This window comes from Calonectris borealis, chromosome Z (genome assembly GCF_964195595.1).
Source record: "Calonectris borealis chromosome Z, bCalBor7.hap1.2, whole genome shotgun sequence".
Taxonomy (NCBI): domain Eukaryota; kingdom Metazoa; phylum Chordata; class Aves; order Procellariiformes; family Procellariidae; genus Calonectris; species Calonectris borealis.
This window is the reverse complement of record NC_134352.1, coordinates 66058501-66071297: the sequence shown is the minus strand read 5'-3', so window position 1 is coordinate 66071297 and position 12797 is coordinate 66058501. Positions and strand designations below refer to the sequence as shown.

Here is a 12797-nt window from a genome sequence, read left to right as displayed (position 1 = left end):
AGAGGGACTCTCAAGCAGAACTCACAATGTCAATGACCATTTTCCTCAATGATTGCCTCTGTTTTTTGGTCAAATTCTGGAAAATGTCACAATTTTCTTCCTGCAGCAGCTTGAAGCCCACAGCTAAGTGATGATTCTCCAGTACTGATGAGTCATTGTACATCAAGGCAAGTTCAGAATCTGCAATAACAATCGCAGGGCAGAACGTTACTGAAGCCTGTGCTTCTACCAAATCCCGTAAGATTTTTCAAATCCGTTACATTCATAACAAGATTTACAGATGAACTTTTAGAAACAGAGTTCCTGTAGTTCACACAGTATCAAAAGTTACAGAATTAATGACTGAACATCTTAATGAATCAAGGCAAAGTATGTTGAGGAAAATAAAACACTTTGCAGTGAAGCATGTACACGTGCCTGGAGTGGCACGTTAGAAAAAAATATAAGGAAGGTATTTTTCAGAATACTTTTTCATATCTGCATGAGGTCACATGGGAAATATTATATGTATAAACGCACCTAAACTAAAACACAGTCTGGTGTTCTCTCTTCTCATGCCTCCCTCCCATCACGACTACTAAAATTCCGTTGTTTAAGTCAAGTTGCAGCTATCCAGCACTCAGACTGAGAATACACAGCTGAAGCTTTGATGCAGGTCAGGCAGAGAGCACACACCTTGGTTTTCAAACCATGTCCTTCTGCAGTTAGCTAAGGCACTCAGATGCCTAGCCATTTAGGCCTATGGGTCATTAGTCCATGACAATTGGATATTTTGAGAGGAGGCTGGTAGGATGGTAACAGTTATACCCCTGGTCTTTTTCTTGGAAGGTCATGTGGCTTGAAAATGCAAGCACTGGCCTTGCCTACTGCCTCGTACTTGAGTGTGGTCAACGCCTGATGCCGTAATGCTGCCTTCTCCAACAGAAGTATTCTTAACTTGGTCACTCCACATGGCTGTGAGAATAACCTACACCTTCCTAGCAATGCTTGTGCTAAGGTACACACGCAAGATCTGCATTTGTCTGCTTAGACCTGCTGAACAGCCAGCTCTGACAAATAAAAGCGGTTACAACAATTTTCTGCACAGCTTTAGATTCTACCTGGGGATACCACAGTCAGTTTGCGTATGTTTTAAGACACAGCTCGCAAATGAATCTGTCATAAAAAACAAATATTTTTTACGCAATCACACTTGTCATGTGTGATACTGGCTTCTATTTATTACAGCTGTTCTACCCTAAATCTAACCATACGTCAGTCTATTCTACTGTTTGTTCTCTTTATCTTCTTTTACAGCAGCTTTGTTTTAAAATCCCTCTGGCTCAGCAGGGTGCCTGTAAAAGCTCTGTTCTTCAGATTTCATTAGTCTCATTATCCATTCTCCTGCTGTCTTCCTCTCCTGTCTTGAATACATCGATCTTTTGAAACCCTTCCTCTACCTTTCCTTATCCCAATGGCAGCAAAACCATAATAGCAAAAGGAAAAAGAAAGTGAATTTGTCAAATGATCTCTCTTTCATCTTTAACAGAACATTTACAAAGCTTGCCTATTTGTTATTTTTCTTACAAAGACAACAGGCACTAGTTTATTTTCCTTTCAAACAGCCTTCTCATGAGACCCAACTTCAAAACAGTCAACATTGCCAAAACACTTTGGAAGGGCTGGAGCTACACACAGAGCTAAAATGTGCTCAACTTTGTAACGGAGGTGGAAATGGAAGAAAGTTCCCCTTTGGTAATCTTTGTAACACATTATAAACTTTAAGAGTATTTGTCTGGAAGGACAGAGTTGCAGTGATTGAATAAGCATCTCCTCTGATGCTAAAACAATCCATATTTGTTTGTTCTTTAATAGCATTCAAGGGGGATCAGATTTTTAGACAACTGTGTAAATACACTTTAAATCCTTAAATAAGGAAATAATATTCAGAAATATCACGTGAGTAATTACAAAGAATAAGCCGAAATATGGTAAATATGTACATAAAGTAACTGTGAGTCTATTATGCTTATTAAAATGTATTCTTATATTTCTTAGTGAAATGTTAATACATTGTAAGGTTCACTGGAAAACAAAACTAGGTGGAAGCAAGTGATCTGCTAGAGGTTAGGAAAATCTAGGATTTGAGAGACCTAAATTAGACGGTCTTTGTCTCTGTCCCTACAGTTTCCTCTCTGTGCACAGAACAACTCAAAAGGGATAAAATCCCTTTGTCTCTTTCAGCTTGGCAACAGCAGTTCCAGTTAGTGATGTTACTTGATTGACATGGAAGCCTTCTCTATCAAAAGCTGAATCGAGGAAAACAAGACATTTCTTCTAAGTCACTAAATAAGCAGCATCAGAATCACTCCTAACTTAGCCAAATTTCAACTGTCTGCCTAAAGTGAAAGCTTTGTGTATCACTACTGGTCCCTTCAACTAGCCTTATCCTGCTTAAACCTGAACAACTTGGTGGCAGCACCTCAGAGTCACCAATATATCCTGATATTCAATTTCTGATTAAACTAATAAATAAAAGCTTTACTTATATATGCTGACTCTTAAGAATTTAGGTATGACACACTGTTTTGTGCACAAAGCTTGATTCACTCTCTTCCTATATGATGCTGCTGAACTGTACTGGTTACGAACAAAGCACCAGAAATCTAGAATCAATCCCAATCCCCCTCCTTGCAGATGAGTCATCAAATTGAATTTCACTACAGGGCAGCCCTCAGGCCATTAAGGCAAATAAAATTAGATGCAGGCTAAACTGGAGTGGAGGTCTTATTTGAACGTACAGCAGCAATGAGTCAGAAGAGGAGTTCCCTTCTTCAAACTATATTGCTGATTTGGGGTCATACTATTTTAGCATCAGTGCAATAGATTCACCCACGTGCGGGAATGACAGTATCTAGAAATGTGCAACCAGATGGGTCAAATACACAACCCTAGGTACGTTTCCATTTCTGTAACTTTTTCTTCTTCTGTGCTTGGATTATTAGTATTATTTCAACTTTTGTACTTCTGGGTCAGTTATCATAAAAGGAGAAGTTTTCAGATGGCAAAAGAAGTAACATTGTATGACGGAACTTGCACTGACCTACAATGTGCTACCCACTTATAATAGTAACATACGCCACTGAAATCAAAGCAGGTTACATTGGGGCAACAAGCCATTCAGTAAATGTGTCATGATCAGGTTCAACGATGCTAATAATGTTTTTCTTCTAGTAGAAGATTAAAGAGGGGGGAGAGGTTCATGCAATGCTGCAGAGAATGGCCTTGAGAAATGCAGAACAAGTACCCTGGGTTTCAAATTTCGAGATGACATTAGGGTCTCATTTCATTAGGGCTTTTTCCTCCACAGATGGAGTGCCAGCAAGAGACTCACATGCACACACAAAAAAAAAGAGGTTTGCCACAGCCTGCAGGGACAGGCTGAGAAATTCAGTCCAAGAGGCACGAGTATGCAGATCAGAAACCAAGTACAGCAGCCAGGGAGAGACAGAGATGGGCCTGTCAGTCTGTTTGCTAAAAAGAAACTTGATTTCTAAATTTCTTAAAAATATATGGCTATCTTTAGTCATATCATAGCTTCCCATATAAACCCATAAAGTGTGGTTGTCTTGTTTTTTTGATTTTTTTTATTTAATCTTCCTTCATTTTTCTCCTACAACTTTATTTATTTAATGTAAACCAACTAATTTCCAGAAGACACCACATCCAATGCATTGAAACAGTGCCAGGATTATAGTTCATGTCTTAGTAATTCTTGCTAGAGGGTACTATGTATATTATTTCTGAAGTTACAAAAAATGCAAAATAATATGCAGGTTAAAATACAAACACCTATCTATTTACTGAGAAAAAGTACAGATAGAAGCAAACAAGGAATGAACTGTGTATTTTTCAGGTGCTACGTGCAGATCTTGCAGCAAATTTTTGAGAAAACCACTGAACATCAAACTTACTTGTGTTGATAAGAAACTGGTTTGAAACCCCAGGATGATCTACATCATGTATTGCACTGGCAAAAATTGCTGCAAGAATCTCCAAATCAGTGAACACTGCCTAGAAAATCATGAAACAGAAATGACAATCACTAATCAATAAAAAAGTGTTTTCAATAAAAAGGACTCTACTTTTAATCTAGATCTGAACAAGGAAAACACATTTGAAATGTATCTCAAGAGATTTTACACATAGGCTATCACAACTTTTTGTAATAATAGTCAATTATGTAGAATTTCATAAATATTTCAAGTTTGGCCCAAGTAAAACAATCCTTACTTCACACTGACAGCATCACTAAATTCCGTAAGAACTCAAGTTTTTTCAGTTTCAGTCTGTAAATAAATCCACTTTTACTAGATCACCTATAGCACAAATTGAAGTTAAAAATTTCAGCCCGACTCCTCCTTTCAGTCCTATAATTGAAAGACGCGCATCTCCTAAATGATGCTAATGTTGGCAGACTACAAGGCATCTTACTTAACATTTACTGATTTTTCTTCCGCATGAGATTTTTAGGAAGACAGGAAGAGAGGACTGCAATGGACCTGGCATGTCACTGAGCCCCCTGTTGTCACAAGCATCCACATTATATAATTGCTTTCATAATTGATCAAGAACAGCTCAGAAGTGTGTAGGTCAGCAGTGGCACTGGGCAGACATTGCTATTTTACTGGCTAAAGCTCTGCTGAGAACAAGGCCATGAAAAAAGTTGATCTGGAAAAAAACCCGAAAATGCTACTGACGACCAGTTCAGCTGTTTGGTGAAACCAGTGGTGATTTAAGAACATAATCTGATCTTCCTTCTTGAGATAATGAAAATCTTTGCCAAGAGAATTGCCAAGTCTTTGAGGATCGAGACCTGCCAACAGTCTTAAGGTTCACTTACAACCCTCTTGCAAAGCAGGTGGTAAAGCAGAAGCATTCAGTAACATGAAAGATTGGTCATTATGAAAAAGAGTCAAAATGCAACCCTCCTTGAAAGTGAGGGGAAATCCTTTTAAACTACTAAAATTTCAACTGCTTGCTTTATCTGCCTTTTTCCAACAATCTACTGGGCTATATCAATGTTTGCTATGCTGAGACCTGAATTGCGCTTAAAAAAAGGAAAGTAATCTCCATCTTTCTTCCACTTCCTTCTACTTCAGAGATTTACGCACTTTCGACAAGAGAATTCTTCAGAAAAGAACATGTGATATGTTTCTTCTTTCCAAACAATTTTGAAATATTTATGAAAAAAAAAAAGAGATAATCCAGTGAAAATCTACTACATGTTCCACTCTGCCTGAGAAACAAACACAGAAGTAGCCTTTCAGGACCAGAATGAGTATGCACAAAGAAAAAGCCAAAAAACAAGTGGCCTATTCCCTATTGAGGGAATCTCATTTTATCACTATCTTTCCTAAGCAATTCCACTAACTGTGGTTAATGAGAATCCCACATGGGAAATAATGACAGAACAGGATGTAGTATTAATAATGAGATGGTGGAAAGAAGTTATGCATTGTGTTACAATGAAAAAGGTTATGACAGCACAAATCTGCAACTATAAAACCACGATTTAAAAGAAAAAGATGTGACATTTTCTGCACAATATTTACATGTAAATAAGCTTTGATCCTCACAAAATATCTTTAAAAGAGCACAATTAATGAAAGAGATGTTAAGATTTCTTTTAAAAACATTGCAGAAATGAAGATCTTTAATATTTAGTTTAGAATTAACTAGAAAGTCCCTTTCTCTCATGCCTGCCTCTTTCCCACCTCAGCGTAGTTTACCTCTAATGCCGGGGTTGATAGCAGGACATGGGTTGACTGAACAACATCTGCAGCATGTATGTTATTGTGATATGCCACATCTGCATGGTAATGGTCTTCTAGCGTCATCAAGTAAGTTATTAAAGTGTCTACTGGAATCTTAAATGTTTTTAACAAGTCCCGTTCCTAGAAAAGGGAAAGAGAAACAATTACGATTACAAAGCACAGAAAAATCTCCAAGATAAGCAAAAAGCAGCACGGCTGCTGCTACTTGCCTGAAAAATGGTGTGCATGATGACTGTCAAAGGTCTGTTTCCAGATAACTCTGCTACTCTGAAAACCTGAAGGCCCCATTTGTTCACATCCTCTAGTTCCTAGAGCAGAATCAAGCAACAGACACATTGAAACCTAACACATAAATTCCAGCGTTGTTTGACTGAAATAGCAACAAACAGCAGACTCATGAAGATTCCAACCTTGCCACTGTGAAAGTTATATGCTAAACTCTGCAAGGGGGAAAGCTGCTGCTACTAATCTTGTAATATTTGAATTTGCAGCTACTAACTTTTCAGATTTTAATTCACTAAGCAGGAAAGAGTTCCCCTTAAGTGGATTGCTCCAGGGAAAAATGCTACAGTATCTTGAATGAGCTGGACTGACACAGTTTGCTATCTCACTGCCCAGCGACAGCAGAGTTCAGCAAGGAGGAAACCTCCAGAGATACTGTGGTTCTGCTGCTGTCTCCCTGGTTCTCAGAAACACTCTTCAAGTAAAGGGGGAGATTCCTCAAAACATAAGGACAAGCAGATTCCAAAATGCAAAACTCTAAAATTAAATGAATAATCACTTTATGCCAGTTTTAGATTATTGCCAACTAGTTAGCTGCGGGTGCAAAAATCATAGGAAATGCCACTAAAAACAAAAACACAAATGATGTACATCAAATGATACAGCTAAAGATAGGATCTGGAAGGATAGCTCTAATGCTATATATCAATTGTGCATTTTCAAAAAGCATAGGGCTGCTGTATATTTTCATTCCTGTGACAGTATATGGTATATTTGCTCTTCATTCCTTAGATATTATTTATGAACAAGCAGCTTTATTAATGCATACACAAATGCTAATTCACATTCCATCTCCAGATGAAATCCTGCTCATGTGGAAATTAACCCTTATGGTCTGATTCAGATTTTACTTGTTATTTTTCCACTTCACCAAATTTATACTATTTCAAGTAAGACCTGCTTTTGGTGCTACAGCTTGAAATCAATGGTCATAAGCAGAGGATGAAATAATACTGACAAGTCCACCCTCTATTTTAATTCAATGGTTTAAATTAAAGGATTTTTATATTCTCTACCTTGGCAAGAACATCTTCTTGGTCTGTTTTAACTCCAAATCTGGGAATACTGGAATTAGTTAGGCTGGAACTGTGCATCAGTTTTTTGACTCCACTGATCTGGGACATTGGCCTCTTCTTTTTCTCTTTCTCCTTCTGCGTCGGAGAAGGGATTTCAACTTCATGTTGTTTGTCTTCAAAAGAATGAAGAAAAAGAGAGTAACTTTTAAAGGAACTACAAATATTTTTGTCCATTTCACTATTGAATAGCATCTTACGGATACTGTAATTCTTAACAACACTTTTTTTATTTTTATGTTTGGAGATTTTGCAACAGATACTTCATATCAAGAGTAATAAAAACATGAAAAGATAAAGGTAGATCTATACCTCAGTATAAGCAGATCTCTATTTTACAAATTGCCTTATTATTTCTGAATTGGCTTTAGATATGACTTGTGACTGTCTGATTTCCACTTCTCCTGCACCCCTAGTGCTGTAGAGAGGGTCAAACCTTTCATTGTAAAAATGTTACTACAATTGAACAGAAATCTAAACTTCCATTTTGCAAGAAAATTAAAAATTTCTTCTTTTCCAGGAAAAACACTCTCTGAAATTGTATTTCAAAAACAATCAAAATGGTATCTCATGTAAACCTTTACAAAACATTTTCAGGACTCAAAGGACCTAATACTTGGGGACTGGTCCTGTTTGTGTTAAGACTCTGTGCAATTCAGAAGGCATTTTACCAGCCACATCTACAAGCGCTTTGGATGCAGAAGCAGTTCACGCCAGCAATGCAGTGCATTTCTGCACCTTCCAACCAGAGTAAGTAATACCAACAAAAGGAGTGTTTTGCTAAATCGTAACATTTTGCTGTGGGCTTTTGCCTCCATAGCAGTATCAGCAACGTTACTTCATATACCTCATCAATGTATGTGCCAGCAAAACTTTAGACAAGGATTAAACTGAGAGTAAAATTATATTTAGGCCATTGCCAGCTGATTGCTGCAGGAACAGTATGGGGATGTAGAGCATTGCAGACATCCGTGGTCCCCAAAGAAACCTAAGTTAGTGCAACAAAGGACTCTTCTGCCAAAACTGCTAGGAATTTGCATTAAATTTTGTTCTTTTTATTCATACTATATTTCAACACAGAGTTTTAATGACTCCCTCCGAATTATCTCTTCTTTGCTGAAATGTGCTTGCACCTTTTCTAGTCCTCAAGGAATACTCCAGCAAACCCAGGAAAATTCAGAACAGATGTTTCTAACATAGGAGCCTAGAAAAAAATTACAATTTAAAAAACACCTTAGAACAAAAGAAATAATAAAAAAAAAAAATTTTGGCGCTCTTTAAAACATATGTCTATTTGTCCCTTCCTGCAATGGTCCTTTTCAATAAAGACACTGAAACCAGATGAGGGTAGCAAGTCCATTTCTAATTCCCAGATTGTTACTGTGTTTGCTTCTTCACTTACTTTCTTTTTTCCATTTCTTTTTTTTAATTACCCTTTAGCAGCTGCATTTGCTGGACACCTCAAATTCCAAACAAATCACAGCAAAGAAGAGACTGTGGAAATGTCACCAAGCTTTAGCCTGTGGCACCGCGTTCCCCGATTGCCCCCGCCATACTTCACCACTCTCCTCATACGGACAATCAAGAGAAGGGGGAGGCGGAGCGCGGCAGCTCTCGACTGGAGCAAACCAACAACAGATGAGGAGCAGTGACTCGTGTTCGTGCTTTGATGTTTACGGTTTCGGTCATATGCACGAAGTTTAGACTCATCAAAGGGAGGTTCGTAAGCCGAGCTGTCAGGCTAACTCAAGTGAAAGGAAGTGTCTGTCTGAACGACTTTAGATCTCCGGAGGAATTCCACGGGACTGCCTCTGCTTTTGTAACTTATGAGCACACAGGGCAAAGGATCCTGCGCCCACCCGAACATCCAGAAAAGACAGCTTGCCATTTTGACCCTGGTTGTGCTGTGCTCATTGACAGGTTCTCTTACATCTTACGTTCATAGGAAAACAGGTTAGTGATACTGAAAAATAAAAACCTTGCATATTATTACACTCAATGTAGGAGCCGTAATTCTTACACAAGGAATATATTTGCTGTCATTATGAATAACTTCATATATGTCATATAGCCCTACTTGGGAAAACAGTCCTTTTTTTTATAAGAATAACAGGAAAACCTGTTTTCTCATGACATGTTCCTAACTTTTAAATGTCAGAAAGTCTGTAGATGTGCAGGAGATGAATTATGTATGAAAAAAAAATTAACTAGTTAGATTCATTAAAATTTTCTATGGAGAGAATGTTTTCCCTTTTCACATTGTTGCTCAGAACCTACATACTGAGACTGCATATTTTGAAAATACTCTATTTAAGCAATAATTCTGTAGATGAGGTATTTTCCCCGCTGTATTCCTCTTGTACCTACAATTTTAAGTATCCTAGGTTTTCATGGAACCACAGAACAATACCCATGGCTCAGTAACTTTGAAGTGACTGCCTCTCCAGCCTTCTTTCTGCTCAAGAATGAGGTCTCATGTAAAAGGCTGACAAATGCATTTCCTTACCAAAATGAGCCTTAATTTTTCAAGTAAAAGCAAGCAGAAACTGGTATCTCAGTCTTTTCAGCCTAAGTGGGTCACCTTCTCAGGCAACTGCACACTGTGACTTTCGGGGCTCCTGAAGCTGTGCAATATTGCTTCTCCATGACAGGGGCTCATCCCTCTCTTACTGTCTGAAACCCTGCGGTGCCACACCGCCCAGGCACGCTGCTGCAATCATGGGTAAACTGAACAGACACATTAAGCGATCCATTTAGGATATGGTGACAAGCAGGATAAAATGTACTTAAAAAAAACACTTTCAAAAAACACAGAAAGCACCAGCTATGGTATCTCACACAAATAAAACAAGATGTATCTTAACACATGTGACTGACACTTTTTAAAGTACTTGTTATCCTAATTTAGACGTATTCAGCTGCACCTCCCCTTACACGGACAGTCTTTATGAACCAATGGTGTTTTGCTCAAAATTTGTTTGAGGTTAAGTGTATTAGCTTTATCTTCATGTTCAAAATCAACAGCATGGAATGAAGTTTTATTCATTTTCACCAGTTTTAGCAAAAAAATACACACTTAGCTCTACAAAGCCGTAGAGGAGGAGCCATACTCTTTGTAATATTGTGTCAAGCTTTTTTTAATGCTTACATCCCACCATGCAAGCTCTTGAGCCGTGCAAATTCTCCTGGCAGCAGTCTGTTCAGATGTTGACTTAGTCATACTCATCCACCCACTCATGTGGAGGCAGGGAATACCAAAGCATCAGAATTGTGCCCTACGAGATTTTATGAGGTTACTTGTGCTTGTGTGCTTCCAGCACACTGAAACCTCTTCGTGGTAACTTTCATAAGGGAAACAGAGTGGAAGAATTCTTTTTAATATATAATTAATTCATTATAGATTAATTTCTTAACACGGTAACAATATAGTGGTTGTAATGTCACATGAAAATATGTATATGAATATTTATCTGTAATTACACACACAAGGAAACCACATACACAAACTAAATGAGCTGTGAGGAAATGGATCTGACATGATCTCTCTGCTCAAAAACTGCATGTTGAGATACTAAACGTACAGTTTCTGAAAACAGAAATTAATATGGAAAGCTACTTGCTTTTAAGCTATATCACAGCCCAAAGAGAGATAAAAAACCAAAAGGCAAAGAAGTTAATCCCATCATAGTCTTACCTAAGAATGTGTTTGATATATATTCTGAGACCTGATTGCCTGACCTGCTCATTTCAGATAGGTGGGTTAGCTCCCGGTTGAGCATTCTTTTAAACTGGAAAACAAAACAAAACAAAAAAGCGTAAAGTTAGTGATCAAGATGTATTTTAGTTAGGATGAGAAAATGCAGTCAATTTATAATTGGGTAAAGGACATGACGTTAAGAATATATACTAAATTAAGGTAATTATGAAAGCAAAAATCACATGTAACATCACTGTACCCTACTAACTTATTCGTCAGTCGGACAGCGTAATTCTTAATCTCCTAAAATACTCCATGGTGATTCAATTACTAAGGCACAGGGTCCTCTTAGTAACTGAAAACTTAAGACATATGTATACACACAAATAATTAATATTACCATCTTTTCAATTTTTTTATTTTAATTTGGAGAAAAAATACAAATGTATTTACATAGGACTCCTTCTCTACTACGGTTTTCTTATCATATGTGTAAATTAATCTATTTGTGCATTTTTTGCAATCCATTTTGTAATATTTCAAGTTCAGCTTACCTCTCAACATTAATCTACTCAAATATATTTGACAGCACTGCTCAAAACAATCAAAATATCTTACTGATTTCCTACACACCAATATGAATAGAGGTAGGTTTTGTTGTGTTTGACTTAAAATTATTATATTGGATCAGCCCAATGATTTGACCATTCCACAGTCTCAGAAAATTGTCAGTACCTGTGTGAAACATCGGAGTAGAAAATACCCAACTGTGGAAACACCTTCCTTTTCCCCTCTAAGTTAGCAATTCACTCTAGGCACTCTATAGGATAGAAGTGGATATTAACATTCCACTAAATGTGTAATTGATTAGGTGCCCATCATCGAGCCTTTCTTGATTCCTACTAGACTCCAGGGTTAAATGATATCTTGTGGCATTGTGTCCGACAGGTTAATTGCATAGTATAGCTCTAGCTATCTTACATGCATTTTCATTGACTATAGCTCTGCTCTGGTATCATCAATGAATAGAACTCAGCAATATTTATTAGCAATTCAAACAACTCTTGCCAATGTAAATTAGCATCCATCTGTCGCTATTGAATTTTGCCTCCCATTGTGCCATCCTTTTGCTGCTAGATTTCTCAGTCATCTTTTCTCTTAAAGCTAAATGATTTGTGCCATTTTCAGAATCACCTCGCACCTTGTCCACCCAGTTAGGACTATTTATTACATCAAGCAATACCTATCCTTAGTATATATCTCTGTAAACATTCCTCTATGTTGAAAACCAGTAACTTATTATTCTATACGAGATAAAGCACTAGACTAAACATTAACCACCTCCTTTCTATCCCACTGGAATCATCAAAGCCCTTTCTTCAAAGAGGCCTTGCATAGTGAAAGGTGTTATTTTCTTCACAATGTCTTTGTAAGTCACCAATTACCTTATTGCTCACAGTGTGCCAAATAAAAATTACCTTTAATATAACACTCTAACCATTAACCACTGCGTTTCCTGCCATCTTGACATGCCATGAGCTCAGGAAGTTCCCGCTACAAAGACTGAATCCTACTTCAGTCACAAGCCAAAGGCTCAGCTTTGATCTCAGATATAGCTGTGCACTAGCAAGTGCTCAACACATTCCTGAAAATTAGAACCATACTGCAAATACAGTTACACATACTATGAACTACAGGACTATACATTCTGCACGAAACCAGTATCAATCTCTACAGTGAGGTCTGCTGTTTGTCACCAACGTCAAATGTTAAAAAAACAAGTAAAGCTTGCCAAGCAGTAAAGTGACTGGTCCAAAAATCCTAAGAGTATTTTTAAAAACCTTTCTTTAAACTTTTAACATACAGTTAAGTCACGCTTACACGCTTTTTCTTCTGTACCCAAGAAGGTGAGAAACAATTATTTCAGGG

General features: G+C 37.6%; 1 protein-coding gene across 2 annotated transcripts in view; it reads right to left on the bottom strand.

Annotated features, from left to right (window-relative positions):
* The window catches only part of PDE4D (phosphodiesterase 4D), a 534058-nt gene that overhangs the window by 2608 nt on the left and 518653 nt on the right, over window positions 1-12797 (bottom strand). For both annotated transcript variants that reach the window (XM_075137366.1, XM_075137367.1), the window contains 6 exons: window positions 10866-10959; window positions 7115-7287; window positions 6026-6124; window positions 5772-5936; window positions 3954-4053; window positions 26-180 (listed from right to left, as the gene is read on the bottom strand). In XM_075137366.1, coding sequence (XP_074993467.1) covers window positions 26-180; window positions 3954-4053; window positions 5772-5936; window positions 6026-6124; window positions 7115-7287; window positions 10866-10959 — 786 coding nt within the window. The remainder of the gene's footprint in view (window positions 1-25; window positions 181-3953; window positions 4054-5771; window positions 5937-6025; window positions 6125-7114; window positions 7288-10865; window positions 10960-12797) is intronic.